Source organism: Psammomys obesus, unplaced genomic scaffold, assembly GCF_907164565.1.
Source record: "Psammomys obesus unplaced genomic scaffold, mPsaObe1.curated_primary_1811, whole genome shotgun sequence".
In the NCBI taxonomy this organism is placed as follows: Eukaryota; Metazoa; Chordata; class Mammalia; order Rodentia; family Muridae; genus Psammomys; species Psammomys obesus.
The window spans coordinates 14,881,577-14,902,107 of record NW_026592548.1 but is presented as its reverse complement, the minus strand read 5'-3'; the positions used below and the strand labels follow the sequence as shown (position 1 = coordinate 14,902,107).

The 20,531-nt window shown below is 44.0% G+C and overlaps 1 protein-coding gene and 1 long non-coding RNA gene across 3 annotated transcripts in view; one reads left to right on the top strand and one right to left on the bottom strand.

Moving 5' to 3' along the window:
- Positions 1-20,531, top strand: part of Ddah1 (dimethylarginine dimethylaminohydrolase 1) — a 131,668-nt gene that overhangs the window by 107,342 nt on the left and 3,795 nt on the right. For both annotated transcript variants that reach the window (XM_055614362.1, XM_055614363.1), the window contains exon 5: positions 18,817-18,960. In XM_055614362.1, the coding sequence (XP_055470337.1) occupies positions 18,817-18,960 (144 nt within the window). The remainder of the gene's footprint in view (positions 1-18,816; positions 18,961-20,531) is intronic.
- Positions 928-20,398, bottom strand: LOC129682139 (uncharacterized). Its single transcript, XR_008720937.1, has 3 exons — positions 20,299-20,398; positions 6,768-6,861; positions 928-1,044 (listed from the first exon to the last, which is right to left on the bottom strand). It is a non-coding gene; the product is annotated as an uncharacterized LOC129682139 (long non-coding RNA).

The following is a 20,531-nucleotide window of genomic DNA, read 5'->3' as shown; positions in this document are numbered from 1 at the left end:
CATTTACTTGATGTTAAGGTTGAATATGTCCCCACAGGCTCTGTTTGAACATTCGGTTGTTTGCTCATGGTGCTATTATTGGAAGTTGTGGAATTTTCGGGGGCTAAAGCGAGGCTGAAGAATTAGGCTGTGGTGAGGCAGGGGCTTAAATATTATAGCCTGGCTCTGCTCTTAGCTTACTTGCTGCCTGCTGGCTATAAAGATGTGAGGGTTGCTAGCCACAAGTCCCGCCATCATAAACTCTAATAGGCCTTCCCCTCAGCCCTGAGCCAAAATAATTCCTTCTTAAATAAGTTGCTTTTTATCATGCATTTGATCACAGAAGAGTAACTTAAAAAGTCATCTTGTGGGCCCAAATGAGAAGTCAATACTTTTAGCAAAAGCAATTTCTAAGTGTGTGTTATAAAAATACATCTGTTGTTGGGCATGAACTAATTAATTAATTTGCAGAAATGCCTAGGTCCACCTTCCACACCCCTACTTTAATCCTCCACTTGACTCCATCTTTCTCATGGACTAGACTGTTCTTTTTTTAATAAAGGAAGACATAAAAATTAATTTTGTGCCATCTCTTACCCTGTCCTTTTTTTAGTTCCATCTAAAATAAATCGCTTTCCTCTCCATAAGCCAGGATTAATTACATGCTATCCATCACAAGAGGATAGTTTTTAATATCTGCCCTTAGGAGATACTTGCAATAATTCTAACTTAATCTCATTGGTAGCATTCAGTCATCCAATCAGTTGGGAGAAGAAGAAAGAAAAAGGACAAAGGGAAGAGAAGGAAGGGAATTTTCAAAAGGAAGTGGAGGGGAAGAGAGAGATAGAGAGTGGAAAGGAGGACGGAAGAAGTGGTGGAGGGACAGAGCATTAGTTACTCTTCTGTTGCTTTGATGAAACACTGCAGCGGAAACAACCTAGAGGAAATATTTTAATTGGGTTACAGTTGCAGTGGGGTGAGTGTCCATCAAAATGAGGACGTGTGGAAGCAAGCAGTAGACATGGTGGCTGGAGCAGGAAGCTGAGGCCTCTTGAAGTGCAGGCACTAAGGAGAGAGAGCAAACTGAGAACACAGAACAAACCAAGCATGTCCCCGGGGTACACTCCCTCCAGCCAGGCAACACCTTCGAAGCCTCCCCGAACTGTGCCAGCCACTGGAGACCACGTGTTCAAGTATCTCAGCCTATGGAGGGCATTCTTAATCAAACCACTACATGGCTCTTGGATAAAACTCTCTGGAAACTAGCCAAGGAGGAACTTGCTGACCCAACCTAGGAAAAAAAAAAAAAATCCAAGTCTGGCCTGTTGAAGAGTTCTGCCGTCTGCTGGCCAAGCAACACAAGGAATATTCTCAGCTTCCTTACTCTGAGGGCAAGAGAGCAGTGGTTTTTCTCCTTTGTACATTCAAATATTTCCTTCCTTTTTATTGATAATTCTGTTCTTAGCAAGGTATGGAACTATATCCTTGAATTTCAAGCTCAAGGTTGGCCTGGGCTACATAGTGAGATCCTGTCTCCAAAACCACAAAATATCTGAAAATTTCTCTTCTTTTGTATTATAATAAAATTATTATTTTAAAAGTAGGAAGAATTATGAGACCTCCACTCCATTTTTCATATTGTCGTGTAAATGAGCTGCTGTACAGTAAGTGGAATTCCAATAGACTTGAAATTTTAAATTAAATGCTCTGGGTGCATTTCAATGGAAACATCTTTTAGGCTTCTGATCTACTTCCTGAAATAACTGAGCGCACATGTAAGATTCCTAGAATGAAGACAAGGGCTGCTTTGCAGCTCATTTGAATTGCATAGCGCACAGCTTGTTTTTCTTTGAATGACTAACAGTATAATACAGATCTCTCAGACTGTGTTTCCTCTTGTTTTGACTCAGCTTCACCGTTGATTTTTATGTCCAAAAGTGTCCATGTCATTTTATAGGTGGCCACATTTGAAAAAAAAAGAAATATGGAGCTGGAAAAACCCTAAATGTGTTTTGATCCTTCGTGTTTTTTCACTGTCTGGAATTTCCTCTAATGACACTGCAACAATAGCAAAGCCAAAGGACAAGGGAAAATGCACCAGTATCAACAGAGTGGCTGATACGGAAAAATAAAGACTATGTCTTTGCACTTGTCCCAGAGAATTGTAGAGGGTAGCCATCAGCCTTTCCCCTTAGGACCTGTGCTGTGAAAGGCTGATTGTCCTATTGTAGTTTAACTCGGTGATCTGGACATCCACTGCAGGTGTGCTCCTCAGACTCACAAAACGCTGGTGTCCTTTAGTCTGCCACGCCTGTATAAAGAAACGAAACACTAAACAAACTGCCTCCACGCTTATACCAACCGCGTGCGCCTCTTGGCAGCACAGTTACCGTATCTGACAGCATTCCCAGTGCTGTGTGCCAGCAAGGCTGGGGTGGCCAAAATAAAATGCTTTGGCATGATAAGGTAATAAATAATTTGAAGCTGTGAGGCCAGAACAGCCGAGGCAGGAAGAAGGAAAAAAATTGGCCAAGCGGGAGAAAGGGAATAATGATGTGCACATTTTTTTCTTCTAGGCTTTCAAAAAGACATCAGGGGAAAGGGGGGAAGAAATTGTGTTTAAAGTACTGTTCAGCATGCCCATTATACACTGGAACATCAAAAGTACTGCTGTGACTCCATGGGATACTGTAGGGGGGATCCGGGCATCTCTTGGCAGTCAGGTACATGCCCTCACACAGGGCTTTGCAATCCAAGTCTCACAAAAGGAAAAATCAGAAAGTCACCTCAAAATAGCAGTTCCTAGTGAGAGATGCAGCCTAAAATCATCTGAGGGCCTTTCTGAAAACACATGGCTTTGGCCAATCTCGGAAAATCCTGGGGAGTTAGGTCTAGGCAAGATCCCAGCAGCCTCCATGGGAGACCAAGTTAAGAACTTTTACTTCAAGGATATGAGCAACTTCCTAGGCATCTATCTTAGAATCCCAAATAAAGTGGTAAAGGACCACTGAGGAAGCCAGTCCCTAGGCAACATGGCTGGACAAATAGAGAAAGCATCAAACTAAAGCCAGTGGGAGTCTGGAAATTCTAACCTTAATCACTGTCACAAATCCAAAATGGCCTGAACTTGAAATATAATACCTAACTGGGTAATCATTTAGATTCCAGCTCTTAATCCATCTGACATGCTGAAATTCCTTCTTAAAATATCCCATTTTACCAAAACTCACAAATGTTATCATTTTCTGAGAACAGGAAGTTTGCTTGTGACTCACTTCTATATTTCTGTGGCCCTCCCTGATCTCACATAAACACACCATCTAACAGCAGGGCCTGAGCTTGATGTATGAAGTTTTTGAAGAAGAGTAAAAGATAACTGAAGTTTCAAGCCACCCTGATGGACAAGGAGAATTTCAAAAAGGATCCTATGTTGATTTTACTAAAATGGCATGATTGACCACAGAGTCAAACCAGCTGTGAGGGCAAAGCCGAAACCTAGAATCTAAATTCATGGATTGTCATCCTGGCTGAGCCTCTGGCTCTCCCCATGTAACCCCATGTCCTGTCCTCTGTCTATTCTTGGAAGAAAAAAAAAAAGTTGAATCAGCCTCGATAGGAAATGAGAGCATCATTCTTTCCTGCTGGGAACTCCATAATGGACAGTCCATTGCCATGCACTAAATGTGAAGATGTGCAACACCTAATAAAAAATAGTGTCCATGTAATCATAAAAGCCACCAACATGGGTCATTTCAAAGAAGGCCCAGTGTCTCTCCTGGTGTGGTATACCTTCTTACCTATAGTCTATGGAGAGCTACAAAGTGTGTGTGTGTGTGTGTGTGTGTGTGTTGGTTTGGTCTTTGAGACAGGATCTCAGTCTTCAGCTCTGGCTGGCCATCCTTCTCCCTCAGCTTTCTGAGTGCTGGGGTTATAGGCATGCACCACTAGCCCAAAGTGTTTTTTAGAAGAGTAAAATCAGGGTATGTTCTTTCAGAAAGATACTATACTGTAATGATTCAACAGAAATAACAATTATTAGTTAGGTGCTATCTTTCAGGAGTAAATGAGAAAGAATACAGTATGAGAACGGACAAGCCAGTGGAGAAGGAAAGGCCAGGTTGAGGAGCAGCTGAGCCTGGGACTGAGGGCCTTTGCGGGGGAGAACAGTGCTGAGAAAAATGATCTGAGGAAATCTCCAGAATGGGATAGCATTGGGGGGATCTGGAAAAAGACTTCAGACCTCTCCAGTGCCTCTGAACTGGTCTTCTCCAAAGGAACAAACTGTCAGATATCACTGGGTGGAGTAGGCTGCTGCATTTCACTGACCTAGATCCATGTTTGGGGAACTGAGTGATACCCAGACATGTCCAGAGGACAGCTGCTCTGGAGGACAGCCAGGGTCTAATAAGCCTGTAAGACACTAGCAGAGCTGGCTTCCACTTCAGTTTCCATTGGCAGCAACGGAGGTCAGCATTTGTCCAACTGTGGAGTCTCCGTCCTTCACTCTTTTCTGTCTTTTTTTAAAGTTTGTATTTACCCATGATCAGAACCCATCACAAAAATCACTTCACATATCTTTCATCTCTACCAGCCTCCAATTTGTTTTCTTGGCCTAATTGATTTGGCAAAAGATTAAAAAATAAGTAAATAAGAGGGTGACGCCTGTATTGTGAGCTAAACTTGCACATCATGGCCTGACCCCACCATGCACAGCCATCCTCTGGCCATGTCAACAGCAGCACCTCTGGTGTCAAAGGGATTAAGATATGTGTCAGCTGAGGTGGAAGGCGCATGGTTGAGTTTTAGGTTACTGATCCGCGGAGGAAGTCACATGTGTTAAATGCCTTTGGTGTTGATGGGTGCCCCGTTACTTGGCGGAACATCAGTGAAGCATGTGGTGAAATACAGACGCTAAATTGGAGGTGGTGTTTAGACTGAACTCTTCTCCAGTCCCTGCGGAGACCCTCCTTCCGCTGCAACCGCACTCCTGCAAAAACACTCCGCCACTCCTCCCCGCTCTTAGTGAGCATTTAGTGATCACTAAGTAATCTCTTATTTTCATCTTTCAAAATGCCGTTAGTCTGGCAGCCTTTAAGAATGTTTCTAAACCTCATCTCTCTGTTAAGGAACCTAGGTAGTCGTATTGTAATTGAATTCCTGTATTTCTCACAGCATCTTCTCAAGATTTAAAAGATAGCTTTGAGCAGGGCAGTGGTGGAGTATGCCTTTAATCCCAGCACTCAGAGAGACAGAGATAGGCGGATCTGTGTGAGTTCAAGGCCAGCCTGGTCTACAGAGTGAGTTCCAGGACAGCATGGCTACAAAGAGAAACCCTGTCTCAAAAAACCAGAAGAAGAAAAAAAAAAGAAAAACTTTGGAGATAGGTCCCAGTACTCATGCCTCTTTATCCTTTCATGAAGTAGAACCAAGTTCAAAGCTATGACCGCATGCATACTCAGAGGTGACTCATAGTTAGGGAAATCAAAACAAAACAAAACAGAATTAAATGAAAATACTGAAGGAATTATAATTTGTTTATATTTCCCGGTCATTTGTTTCATTTTTACCAATGCTCTGGAGAGTTGTAAGAGCTCAGTGTAGGTCAGCTATTCGTAGTTTTCTCATCCAGAGGAATACTAATAATACTATTTTAGGCATGAAGATGGTAGTGCTCTAATCTGAATAATCCATGAGTGATTCTCAAATGCCATGAACACAAGAATTACAGAGAGCACACGTTTAAATTGCACAGCACATTCCTGGAGTTTGAGAAATCCCCATTTGGTGAGACTAAGATGAAGCCATGAGGCAAGCCGATCCTTAGACCCTGCTCTCAGGTCACTGGCTGTGTCTGGGGTTCATGAAACACCAGTTCCCGCTTGAACATTTGAGGGCAAGAGGAGAAAAGCGTTTCCACAGTGAACTGCTATATCTTTGAGCAGATAACGCCACCTGAAGCCATGGAGGGACGTCATCCCGAGCACAGTTACTCCACAGCAGTGCTCGTCAACATTCCGGGGCCGCAGCCCTTTCACACAGCTCATGCTGTGGCGACCCCAGCTATGAAATGATTTTGTTGCTACTTGAGAACTGTAATCTTGGTACTGTTACGAGTCGGAATGTAAATGTCTGACATTGAGGCTATCTGATAGGTGACTCCCGAAGGGGGCTCGACCCACAGATTGAGGACCAATGCTCAGGAGACACATTTCTTCAGACATTTCTAGAAGGAACCCTAGCATTGCCACTCCCCTGTTTACCGCTCGAGCTGGCAGGGGGACCTGAGAGGACAGAAATGATAAATGAGGCGGACTGAAGTCTCACGCAATAGCCAGCTTTAGTCAGAGCATCCGACAATATACGCTCTGAGAGTTAAGATGAGTCACATGAGAGAAGTGTCCAATCGTGAGGGCAGGCTGCACATGGCGTATAAACATGTTACAATGGCTGGTTGCAGTGAATCATCTGAAGTAACTCACTCCTGCCCACTGTACCTGGGGGGGTGGGGGGTGGCAGCAGCATCCAAGAACAAGTCCATGTTTTCAGAGAAACTGAAAATCACAAGACTTGTCTTGTTTTCTTGGAGTTTTCTCACAAACACTTAGAACTCCTCTCACAGGGCTCCATTTTTACACCATGCCCTGATGAAAGAAATAGAAATGCTTATGAAGTGCTTTATTTTCTCTAAAATGCCATGCTGTTTGTTTGTTTATTTGTTTTTAAATGGAAAATGTTATTTTCAATATAGTGCCCTTCTCAAGGTTGATAGCATTTGCATATTAACATACCTGCAGTATTATTTCACTTGTCTTTCTTAGGCAGGGAGACAGACCCTTGCCTTAAAGAAAGTCTGTCTTCCTTTCCAGCTCTGGAGTCTACAGCCTGAAAACAAACAGATCCCGCGTTAACATCAGGAGGAGTGTGGAGAGGAAGGAAACCCCAATAGTTCTTGGATCAGACACTGGTCCCATCCCTGAACTTTGTCAGGGAGGACTTGAGGAAAGTTTGTGGAAAGCATCCAGAGCTGACTGAAGTCAGAGATTCCCTAGCCAGCGTGATTACACAAAAGGGCGGGGCACACGTGCCATCGGGAGGCTTGGGGGAGTAATTTAGGAGTTGGCTGATGTGCACTGTTAAAGGTCATGCTTTATTTAGCAAGTATAGATTGAATGCCCACTGTATGTCATAGCGCCTCCCAAGAGCGTTCAGTAAAGAGCAAAAGGCAAAAATATTTGCAGTGCAAGGCTGCAGGTGTAGCTCAGTGGTACAACAAGCTTTGAATGTGTGAGCCCTGGGGTTCAATGCCCAACATATACATTTACACACTCACACATACCCATTAACACCCATGCACACACTCATACACACTCATAGTCAGCTCATACACCCACAGACAAACACACAAACAAAAGCTTAGTGAGAGCTGGAAAATGATACTCATTAAACCAATTCATTACAGCTAATCTCCAGTTTCCATTCCACTCTTCCATCTCATCAAATAAACCTTGAGTTTCAAATCAGTACTTTGTCCCACTTAGAATAAAATCTACATTTCCTAGCCCTTCTGAATGTTTCAAAAGCAATATTGGTGGCAAAGGATCTAGCTCAACGGTAAAGCACTTGTTATAGTATGCTTAAGGCTTTGGGTTCAGACAGAAAAAGAAATAATGATACTTTTGCCCTCCCAAGTAATAATAATCATAATAGTAAATCTCTATCATTGGGGCCCAGGCATCTGTGTTTTTTCAAAAACTCACTGGATGATTCTGTTGTCCAGCCAGGTCTGCAATACACTGGCCTAGACATGCCTCAAATCACAGAACAGAGCACAATTAAACCACACCTCCCTGCCCACTTAAATTCTGTTCACAAAACCCAAACAGATGAACCCTGCATCGCAGCTGAGGCTCTGGGACTGACTTTCCAGTTTTCAGCCTTGCGGTGGGCTCATCACCCAGATTCCTCGCTCGGAGCCTGTGGGAAGCAGGTCTGCTAAGTTTCAAATCCTGCCTGTGTCTCAGGGGCTTTATTCTTGGTTTTCTACGCAATGAAATCATTTTCCAGGAATTGCAAGTACCTCTTCCTCATTCTCTGTCTAATACTGATGAAGGCCATATTCAGAAACTGAGATTGTTCCTCTCATTTCAGACCTGTAAGGCATCTAGGTAAGCATTCAGCCTGGCAGCGGTAGGGGAAGCAGGGAAAGCGACCCTAAAGCTTCTTTCCTCATTACCCAAAGTCTCTTTGTTTCCTGGGGATTTGGATTTCTTATAAAAGATCTGGCAGCAGCTGTTTTCCTAAATAACAATTTTCTGTCAGGGATGTTACCGTTTGAAAAAGACCAGAAAAGTAAATGATGGGGTGAGGAGAGGATCCATGGGCAAACTAGTTGCCCTGGCAACCATGAAGACCTGAGTTTGGATAACCAGTACCCATGTAAAGGCTGGGTGTGGTCACTGGAAGGGGTAGAGACATGCAGATCCTAGGGCGTGACAGGCAGCCAGCCCAGCCAATAGGCAAGCTCCAGACTGAGTGAAAGCCCTTGTCTCAAAAATCAGAATGGAGACTAGGAAGACACCCCCAACATCCACCCCTGGCTTCCAGCATGAGTACACACAAGAGCATACACTTAGACAACCTGCGCACACACATGCATGCACACAAATAGACAATTACTTCAGAAAGTAAATGGTGTCCTGATTTGCAGTTTGCTTTCATTCTCTCTCGTTTTTCGTCCTGTTTCTGAAAAAAGTATCTTTCTTCTAACCTATGAATGAATTTGAGGCTCAGTAACTCTGACAGAGGCGACTTTCTCTCTCAGGGGCTACTCAGCAATGCATGGAGGGATTCTCCACTGTCGCCGTGAGGGGGAGAGGGCACCAGCGGATATGACTGGCACCTAGCGGGCAGAGGCCAGGGAGATAAATGGTCTACACCGAATAAGCCAGTGCGAAACCCCTGTGTGCATAAAACAATAAAGTAAAACTATTCTGACGAGGCTAGAAAGGAGAGATGGTTCAGCCTCGAAGAGCGCTGCTTCTCTCATAGAGGACCTGAATTCAGTTCCCATGTGAGGCAGCTTACAACCACCTGGGACTCCCGCTGCAGAGGACCTGACACCTCTGGCCTCTGTAGGTACCTTCTTGCACATGCACACAAACACACACACGCAAATGCACACACAAAAATAAAAATAAATATTTTTTTAAAAACAGCTTTGGGAACTGGGCGGTGGTTGTACACACCTTTCATCCCAGCAGCTAGGAGGCAGAGGCAGGGAGAGTTCTGTGAGTTCAAGGCCAGCCTGGTCTACAGAGTGAGTTTCTGAATGGCCAGGGCTACACAGAGAAAAACTATCTCAAAAAAACAAAACAAAACAGAACAAAAAATCTCTTTGGGGACTGAGCTAGTACCCTACACCTATCATCCCAGCACTAATCAGGAGACTAGCTTAGACTAACTATATAGTTTTCATACACACACATATATACACATGTATATATTTCAAATTTGTCTCAAAAAGTGTACTAAAGAAAAAGTATTCTATAATAGTTTCATAATTTATTTTTTCTCTAATTATTTTATTATTATTATTCATTACACCTTATTCACTTTTATCCCCCCTGTAGCACCCTCCCTCCTACCCTATTAATCCCTCCCTCCCTCCCCCTTCTCCATGCATGCTCTTCCCCAAGTCCACTGATAGGGGGGGAGGTCTTCCTTTCCTTCCTTCTGACCCTTAAATAAACCCACACACTTATGGACACCTGATCTTTGACAAAGATGCTAAAACCATACAATGGAAAAAAGATAGCATCTTCAACATATGGTGCTGGTCTAACTGGATGTCTACATGTAGAAAAATGCAAATAGATCCATACTTATCACCCTGCACAAAACTAAAGTCCAAGTAGATCAAAGGCCTCAACATAAAACCAGACACACTAAACCGCTTAGAAGAAAAAGTGGGGAAGAGCCTTGAACTCATTGGCACAGGAGACAACTTCCTGAACAGAACACCAACAGCACAAGCTCTAAGAGCAACAATCATAATTTAAAATCATGATTTAAAAGAACTTTTTGAAATTATATAGTCATACTTCACCCCACTTCACAAAAACGGCTATAAACATGCATAAAGTCTAGCAAACTGGCAAGTAGAAATACAAGGGAAGGGTGATGTAAAGAAGGTCGGAGCCAAGTTACAGAAGGTATCCCATGGTTCATTTTCAGTGATGGAACAATGGGGCTTCAAGCATCCATTCACGCAGTGTGAAAGAGGAAACACTTCATCTTTTCTTGCATATTTGAAAGCACCAAGGAATCTTGGCTCCAGTTGATCATCTGTCTTCCAGTAATATAACACCTCATCCCGTTATGCATTTTCTAAATTGATTGAACATTAGTCCTCAAAAACAGTCTGTCCATAGGAAGCAAAATTTCTGCAAACCGGATTTCAAAACTAACGTTGTTATGGTGTTGGTAAAAAAAAAAAAAAAAAGAAATACACTTATGGTAGCCTTCCAGGCTAGGTCACTCATATTAGCATCAACTTATAACAGCCGTCCATGGTAGGCCACTAATACTAACATCCAGAAACCAAGACTCATAAAACTACAAGGTCTCATGAAGAGGGCATTAAGGCATTGGTTTGGTGATGAGAGCTCTTACTAGCCTCTTAGAGCTGACTATAAAATTTGGGAGAATTTTACAAGTTGGCTGTTAAACATAACTGCTGTTAGCTATTAATTTTGTGGCTGGGCATGGCGGAACACACCTGGAATCCCAGCGTGTGAAAGGCAGAGACAGGAGGATTTTAAGCTGGAGGCCAGCTAGGGCTACATATGTTAGCACTGTCTCAAAAGGGGGGGGAGGGTTGAGGTCTTCAGAGATGCTTAGCCAGTGCTTAAAGAGCACTAGCTGCTCTTTTGAAGGACCCAGGTTCAATTCCCAGCACCTTCGTGGCAGCTCGCGACTGCCCGTAACTCCAGTCCCAGGGGATCTGCTGCCTTCTCTGGCCGTTATAGACACCAGGCACATTCATGCTGCACAAGCATTCATGTAGACATAACACTCACACATCTTAAAAAATTAAATTCTACATACTGAGAATTAAGCAAATTGTATTAAAACAGAGGTAGAAATATTCAAAACTTCTTAACTTTCTGGCTACCTTACTGTATTTTGCCGCTGGCGGTGTTCTTCGGGTTATTTGTGTATATTGTCTCTTTGTGTAACAGTGATTTCAGTTCAGAACTGACCCGGGGGCTGAGGGTGAGGGCGGGGTAGTTACTCCATAGGAGTCAGGATTTGACTCGTCTTACAGGCCATCTAGACCGAGGCCTCTAAGCTTTTCCACTCCTGACCCCTCTTCACCTGACAAGTTTTTCCATAGCCCTGGGTTTCTAGTTATATGAAAGAGTTATACAAATCAAGCACTTACTGATAATAAACTTTGAAAAAATATTAAAAGTTCTTTGGGATATATTTATTTTACCACTACTTAGAGGTCAAAGCAGTTTTGCACTCTGGCGAAAAATGGGATATGTCCATTTGTCTAACATAATGCAATCCAAAGATAAATTAATTCAATACTTACATGCAGCAGAATGGTAAAAGCCATTGTTTTCTGCAATTAAACCTTCATGTGCCTATAGGAGCAGAAGATGTTGTAGGAGGGTAAAGACCCTGCCGACTTTAGCACACAGCTGTTGCAAATCTAAGCTGAGGTGTTTCGTGCAGCCTTCATTGGCAGCGCATGTTGTGACAACATAAACGGTGCAGAGTTCAAGGCTACAGTGAAGTCATGTACTACAGTATGGACAGACATTGCCAGAAACACCTTAGGGTTCATCAGACATTTGGTTTTGAATTAATTTGTAGCTGTAACGACACACACACACACACACACACACACACACACACACACACATACACACACTCAGTTACATAACACCATGTACTGTCAAACCTTTAATTTAAGAACCTTTGGTATAAATGTAAATGATGGAGAAAAATCTGAGTAATGCAGGTTAAATTTAAAAGTGTGTTGGTCCAGGGGTGATCGTATATGCCTGCAGTACCCGCTGCTATGCAAGGCTGGCCTCAGCCACATAGCCACACCCCCTTGCAAGGGGAGAAAAGAAAATGTTAAAATGTGTTACGTGTTTAGCCATAGCATGTGGGGAGAAATGATGAAATGCTCTTCCAGTATTTAAACGATTGTGCAATTCATCATCCCAAACAAAATTCCAATAACTTTCTTCTTTGTTTCACAGTATTGCTCATTAGCATAAACAGAGCTGTGGACCGGCAGCTACATAGGCGCCATGCTGTCTGTCACTTCCCTCAGAGCTGTAAGCTCTGCAAGTTCAATTAAAGGATCTATGAGAGCAAATCACAAAATTAAATTTCCAGTGAGGAGCATTGGAAGTTTTAATATCGCTTATAAACTATGCGCTGCTCATCCTTATAGCAAATACGGATAGTGTATATTAGGCCAACGTTTCCAATAATACTTTGAATCTTAGCTGCTGGGGTCAAGAATAGCTACATCAAGTTACCTAACTGGGAATCCCATTGACAATTTTCTTTCCCCTGATCCAGAAAAAAAAAAAAATTTAGAATTTTTTTCTGTGTGCACCAACTCTTCTCTATTCTCCAGACAAGCCTTCCGCTGCCAGGCAGGCTAGACTGCAGTAGTGTGTCACAGTGGCCAAACTGATCCAGGGCACCATTACACGTGGGGTTTGGCTATTGGCCGTATTTCACCTTTGCACCTGCTCCCCTCTGCTCTAGCCATCATGATGCCCTTCACTCGCTCCCACTCTGTTCCCAAGTCTTTGCTCTTTCTTTTACTTAGAGAGAAAGAGAAAAAAATAAAACATATTCTCAAATAAACCAAGCCATATGAGGCCAGACACAAACTCAGATGGCTTCAAACACCAGATTCTGTGCAGAATGCATTTGCCCACAAACTTCTACAAATGTCATGAAAATTCTGTAAGAAAATTTATCCCACCACAGGCTGCCAGTGAATGAAGTGTGAGTCTAGGCTTTTGGGTGACAAGATGGTGGTTTGGTATATCAGGAAGAAGGTAGGCCTTTGATGTGAGATGCATCCAGTCTTGAAATCTAGACTGCCTGCCTAAAGGACTGAGTGAGCCTGGACATGATACTAAATCTCTCAGCACTTGATTTATTTTCGCATAAAGATAGAGACAATGTCACCCATACACGGGGCTGATATGAGAAACAAATTGAGAAGAGGAAGAGTGTAAATAACCCCAATAAGTACAGTTGAATGTTTTCCATTCTTTCCAATCAGTAAAGATATGTTGAGATAGTGCTGCCTCCAAAACCCAAGAGATTTAATCTTTGATACTGGGATTTAGGTTACTAGGACAGTTAATCTTGTCAATGAAGCGGGATTTAGAATCACCATGGAAACATACTTCTGGATGAATCTATGAGAGCATTTCCAGAGAGAACAGGGAAGACCCACCCTAAATCTGAATGGTACCTTCCAATGGGATCGTGTCTCAGACTTCATGAAAAGGAGAGAGGGCCCTGTGCCAGCACTCGCCTCCCTCTGCTGCCTGACGGGTTACAATGAGCAGAGCTGTCTGTCCCACAGCCCTGTACCTTGCCTTCTGGGCTCTGGTTGACTGATCGCTTAAGCTGTGAGCCAAAATTAAACCCTTCCTTTCTGTAAGTTGCTTTGTCGGAGCCCATCAGGGCAGATGCTTCTTTCAACACTGGTCAGAGAAGCTTTGTTTCCTGATGGGTAGCAGTTACAGCAGAAAGGCATGACTGCTAAGCATGCTAAAAATAAGTGTCTGTGAGGGCTCAGCCCTAAATGAGCCATTCATGTCACTACCCCCACCAAGGCTCAGCGAACAGTGTAGAAGAGGGAGCAGAAAGAACGTAAGGAGGATGGGGGCACTGCTGTGGAGTGCTGTCTTCCGGGCGGAACAGGAGATCTGCATGTCGCTGTGGTTGCCTGTAGGAGGTCAAGCCAGTCAACAATCCAGCCTGGAGGATGAGGAGCTCTTGAAGCCAACCCCTCGCTGAGGCGCTGTTGGTAGTTGATGGCTGCTGCAGGATGGAGAGCCGTATTGCTTTGGGAGTGTGGCCATTGGTAGGTTGCCCATGATCCAGTGGATGCCCCACACTCATTCTCATATGGGTAGCACTGATTGGATTTGGTTGGTTATATTTTTTAAAAAGAAGGGGAAGGGGAGGAAGAAATAAAATTGGGAAGATGGGTGTGCTGGGAAGAACATGGAAGAGGGGTACGGGGATAGATATAGCCAAACACATTGTATATTTAATATGAAACCTCAAGGAAAAATACAAGTGTTATTTTTTTAAAATACATATCTGAAGCCAGGTGGTTGTGGCGCACACCTTTAATCCCAGCATTCAGGGTGCAGAGACATGTAAATGTCTGAGTTTGATGCCACCTTGGTCTACAGAGCAAGTTCCAGGATGGCCAGGGCTGTTACACAAAGAAAATATGACTCAAAAAATTTTTTAATAAAATAAATAAAAAATACACATCTGAGCCAGGCATGGTGGCATACACCTTTAATCCCAGCACTTGCATGGCAGATGCAGGCAGATCACTGTGGGGCTAGCCTGGTCCACATGGTGAGTTCCAGAACATACAGAACTATGACATGAGACCCTGTCTCAAAAAAACAGAACAAGGGGCTGGAGAGATGGCTCAGTGGTTAAGAGCACTATCTGCTCTTCGAAAGGACCCGGGGGTTCGATTCCCAGCACCCACATGACAGGTCACAACTGTCTGTAACACTAATTCCAAGGGATCTGACACCTTCACACTAATACACATAAAATAAAAATAAAAATAAAAAACAAGACAAAAACACATGCACAACACATCACGACTGTGGACCAGAGGTGCAGCTTAGCAACAGAGTACTTGCCCTGGGTTTAATCCTCAGTACAGTTACTTGCGTAATTAATTAGAGACATGGCTCCCAAGATGTGTTCATTCTGCGCTTACCTGTGCAAGTCCATAAAACGTGAGAACATGATAGCGATAATATTCTATAATATTGTCCATCATTACATTGACTCAGTCTTAAAAGAATTGGCAGGACTTTGAGCCTACTCTATATTGCCAGGCTTTCAGTAAACTCATGATGCATGATAAATCAATGAAGAGTTATTTCAGATACCTAGTGGCAATGAAAGGTGATTGTGCATTGTACACTGTATCTCTCAATGGATGCTATAATTGGTTGCTTTTAATATTGATTTCATTATAATGTATTGAGATGGGCTCATGCATACATGAAGATCAATTATGAGCAAGCCAAAAATGTGTTTGGAATATTTCCTAAATATCTTTAAATACCTTCTTTATTTCTTTGCCCCAGTATCTGACCAATTAAGCCTTAAATTTTTCTGTCCAACTACACAGCCCAGGATTTTTTTTAATGTAATTACTGTAATACAAAGAAGGCATGAGTAAGAAGCAGAAGAATGGGGCTGCTTTCCAATCCTTTCAATGAGAAAATTCCCAGAAATGTGGGAAACTGCCGGAAATGCCTGGCTAATGTGACTGGCTGTGCATATTCCGTCAGGCAGAAAGCCAGCATGGTCCCACTGGCTCCCACTTCTTGTGGCAAGTCCACTCTGGAGAGCAAGGCAAGTCCCTCCAAGCCAGCAGCTACGAGAGAGGCACAAGGATACTGCTGTGGCCAGTCCAGTGCCCAGAGCCCCTTCCTCTCTGGGACTGTGTGTCTCCTGGGTTAAGAAAAAGGGTAGAGAGGTAGACTCTACCCTTCCCATACCTTGGCCTCACTCGGATTATTAGATTGTCACCTCCTAGAGGTTGCACTGAGCATATCCTTGTGTCTGTCTGCTTGCCTCCTTACACAGCCATTGTACCTAGCCCCAAGGGGTACCCTGTGAAGCCTGTTGAATTGGACCAGACATCAACAGCTTCTGATGCCAATTAGCACCATTCTAATTAGGTTACTCAACGCAGAATAATAATTCCACTGACAGAAGTCAGAAACCACATTTGGAATGCAGTTTGCTTTTGCAAATCTTACCCCACAGACTGATAACAGAAAACTTAGGTGGATTTTTCCCAGCTGAGCTGGAGGAATCTGTTCCAGGAGAAATTTGGTGACGTGCAGAGAAAGTTTAGGTACTTCGTCCTTCCGTTTGTGGGGTGCTATGACGAGCAGGAAGCTCAGCCCTCACAGTTACACGAATACTTTACCAAGGACTCTGGAACGAAGCCACTTCTTTCATCCTTCCTCCATCCTTCTTAAGAAGAAGAAAATGCTGGAACACAAGTCACTGCATTCTTGGGAGGCTCATCTTTTCACAAGAAGGGGAAAGGGAGCCTGGTGGTTAGCATGGTCACCGGGAGCCTCAGCTGCCCTGCTGGGGTGGACAGTGTAAGTTCACACAGGCACACACACATACACACATACACACCATGAAGAGATGTGATCCCTGCACCTTTCACAGACACATACACACATACACCATAAAGATATGTGACCCCTGTTCCTTTTTCTATCCCCTGAAGAGCAAATCTGCTGCCTCATTAATATACATGTGTATCCTGCACACAGCTCTAAGTAAATAGCCAACCATCTCACCACTCAGTAACAGCACACAAGCGATGAAAATAAACGCTGGAACAGGGAAGGGGAAACCTGGTCCTCAGCTAACACGGCAGAACTTCATCATTTCTAGAATAAGCATCCTTGTCTCTTCGTGAAAAAGAAGGGCTGCTTGTTTGTTACCTACAGTTACTGTTTCCAAGTCCTTTAGAAACACAGACTACCCCTGACATGTGGAGCTTTTGTGTTTTGAGTGAACAGCACTGTTCACAGCTCCACATGGAGCCTGTTCATTATCAAGAGTCACTTCTTACAGCACGGCTTAGAATTTGCCACAAAATGATAACCAAGGAGGCCTCGATAAATTAATTGGAAGGGTTCTCCTGAGGTGGTTCTGGAGATTTGTAAAGGCATTTATTTTAAGAGTAACTCTCAGGAGAATTTATCAGTAAATTGCTTCATCAATCTTCAGCATTAAATTATTTCCCCATTAAGAAAATTATAATTCTTTTCTTCCCAGTAACGAAAGAAAAATGAAACTATCTTCAGACTATTCTAGCCTGGCTGTTGGCTCTTCTGTCAGTAATTTCTGGAATGCCCCCCTCAGACGCTATAATGCAAAAAGCTCAGGAAAAAATGGTGAGGAAAAGTGAGGAAAGCAGAGATTGGAATTTCAGATAAATGCCATCAACTCAAGAAAACTCAAGTAAGGGCCAAAGAAGGAGAGGACTGCTCCCTCCAGGAAGCTGATGCGGGGGAGGGGAGTCCTGACAGAGCAGGAAGGAAGTGCAGTCTCTGGTATTGGCACTTTCTGAGCTCCTCAACCTTGGAGACTGCAGTAGTGTGTTCCCTCACTGGTAAACAAGGCGTGAGCACTGATAACACCATTCTGCCCCGAAGTCACCCTTGGGCACGTGAGTCAGGTCGACAGTGGGAGACCTCCACGCCCCACCTAGGTGAAGAGCACATAGCCAGCCAGCCTTCTCTTGCAGCGTGTCTTGTGTCTTCTTTTTCTGTGAATGGAGAATACCCTGAATCATCTGTTTACCGAACCCTAAGTTGCAAACCCAGCTGGCTTTCTGATGCTCCCCAGTGGTGGAAGGACCCCACCTCAAAGCACTGGGCCAGAACCCGCTCAGAGTTCTCCTGGTGCTTAAGGAATTAAGTCAGGAAGCATAGTGTATGTTCTAGGTTTTGTTTATTTTTGTCTAGGCTTGGATGGGTAGCCGTGGCCATTATACACTATGCTTTGGGGATCTCTTTGAGGTCTCCAGTGACTGGGCCTCTCTCAAGTAGTCTTCGGCGCTGTCTCAGCTGTGAAAGTTACAAAAGAATAAAGTGGAATGACTAAGATTTTTTAGTAGTACAGAGTTGGTTTAAATATTGAAATGGATCAAAGACCTCAGTGTAAGACCTGAAGCTTTATTACCACTAGATGAAAACATGAGGACAGTTTCATATGCAGGCTAAGGAAATGTATTCGCTCATCAAAAATAAAAAGACATGAAAAGGAGGAGGACTAGTTGGAAAGAGAAATGAGGTCATGAGGAGTGGAATGGGCAAGAAAAGGTAATTGGGGAGTGGTAAATATGATCAAAATATATTATGTACATAGAAATGCCATAGTGAAATTTATTATTATATATTACTATATGCTAATAGAAATTTTGTGATTAGATAATAAGTGTGTGTCCTGGCATCCCACTTTATTCGTACTGTAGTGTAACTAACCTACTTTTAACTGTGATCTTGGAAATCTAGGCCTTGACTTTAATGTACACAGAAGAGCAAATTGTGTGTGTGTTTGTTCATGTTTGTGGGCACTGCTTACTGACCACTCTGATGGCTGTAGTAATCCATCTTTCCTAAGACTAGAGCAGCCATGTTTTCTCAGCCAGGCCTGTTATCAAAACTCCAGCCAGGCTTTCCGCATTTGGCTGTTTTGTGGATTGCTGGTATGATTTGGGAACAGAAGCCAAAATACAGAGAAGTTTTAAGCCTTATAAACAGAGAGAAACGCAAGCTTTAAGAGAATGAGAACACTTGTAGGGTCCCTGCTTGATCAGGCTTTCTCCCTCCGGTTCTGAGTGACCAGAGGGGCCATCCAGGAGCCTGAGCTGCGGAGCAGCCTACGGCAGCCCTTAGAAGTCTGCTCTCACCCTGCTGCCTTCCTGTGTGGGAGTGTGCGAGGCCCCACTTCAGCCTGCTTTGTTTGTTTCCATAGATCATGCAACAGATGAGTGACCACCGTTACGACAAGCTCACCGTACCCGACGACATGGCTGCCAACTGCATCTACCTAAATATCCCCAGCAAAGGGCATGTCCTGCTGCACCCAACCCCAGAAGAGTACCCAGAAAGTGCAAAGGTAAAAAAAAAAAACTCCATCTGTCCTGCAGCTAGCCTCTCTGGGGACCTTCCTGTCATGGAATGACAAAAGAGGACTTCCATTTTGCTGTACATACACCGAGACAGCAGAAAAGGACCTTTGAGAGGAAGGGAACTGTTTATGGACATTTTCTCACTCATGCCATTAGTCAGTTGCGCACACGTGGTGATTGGGGTGGCGCTGCCTTCTGGTGAGAGTTTTTCAGACAAGAACCCCAAGGGCTGTGGAGGTATCTCGACTGTAGAGTGCTGGCTGAGTGAGCACAAATCGGAGTGTACTCCTCTGCATTGTGCACAAGCAGGGTGGGTGGCGCGCTCCTGGGACCCTCTTACTGAGAGGCAGATGCAGAGGAGCAGACGTTAAAACCCAACCTCAGCTGCAGAGCGAGTTTGCAGTCAGCCTGCGCTACACAAGACCCTGTCTCAAGAAAAAGGAAGAGAAATCCCCTTCCCAAATCTCTGCTCCAGCTCTCAGTGTGCATCCTTCATGAGCTTCCCTTGAGCAGAGAGTTAGTGCCTTCTTACGGCAGAGGAGCAGGAATGAGTTTTGAAAATAGCGGACCGCACAGCCTCGGTGGTAGGAAGATAGAGCAGGAAGACATGCGACACACTTACACTCAGCAAGCCAGAGCCTCTGACCTGGAGTTTTTCCTAAGCTAAGAAAATCGCCGTTGTCTCCAGAAGTCTTCATTCTCATTAGTCCTCTGTTTCATCATCCTTAGGGTACATAACCAGCTGCGCCAATGAGGCTTCAGGCTCTCTAACTTCTAGGCATTGTAAGAGCCCCTATGCCCAGAGGAACATGACATTTATAACAAATATTGTAGAAGGACATTTAGTGGTCACTGATTTTTTTTTTATTATTATTATTATGTCCTCTGCTTTGAAAAAGACTATGTAGTCTTTGTAGTATGAAGTATATTGCTTCATGCTATTTTTGTGTGTATGTACACATGCCAGTGTGGAAGCCTGACGTCAGTCATGGATCTTTCTTCGGGAGCTACCCACTCTTCGGTTTTTTGGGGCAGGGTCTCTCCCAAGCCTAGAACTGGCCAGCAGCCCCAGGAATCCCCGCAGGTCTCCTCTGCCCCAGTGCCCGAGCTGTAAATCTGCATCAGCACAGCCAGCTTTTTCTGCACGAGCTCTTGCAGAGAGCTCAGGTCCTCAGGCCTGCAAGGCAGTCGCTCTTCTCCAACCCTTGCTCTGCTTTTCACATTGGTGGTTCTGTATTAGACTAGATTTACCCTCTGCCCAGGGCCACTCTATAAGTCCCTGAGAAGAGACTTGGGGGAATGCGGAGGTAATTTTATTCTCTTACCATAGTAGAAGTATGAGCCTGAGGAAAATACCCGACCGCAGACAAGGACGAAAGCGGAGCTTTATGCCAGGGTTGTTAATGCTGCAGGTCCTCGGCCCCCGGCCTAGAGTCTGCGAGATGAACAAGCTGCAAGTGCACAGAACCCACTTTGAGGACTTCATGCCTCTTGAGCCTCATTGATCGCCTAGCAACCGAATGTCATTAACTGCCTCTCAGCTCAGCCCTGTGTCCAT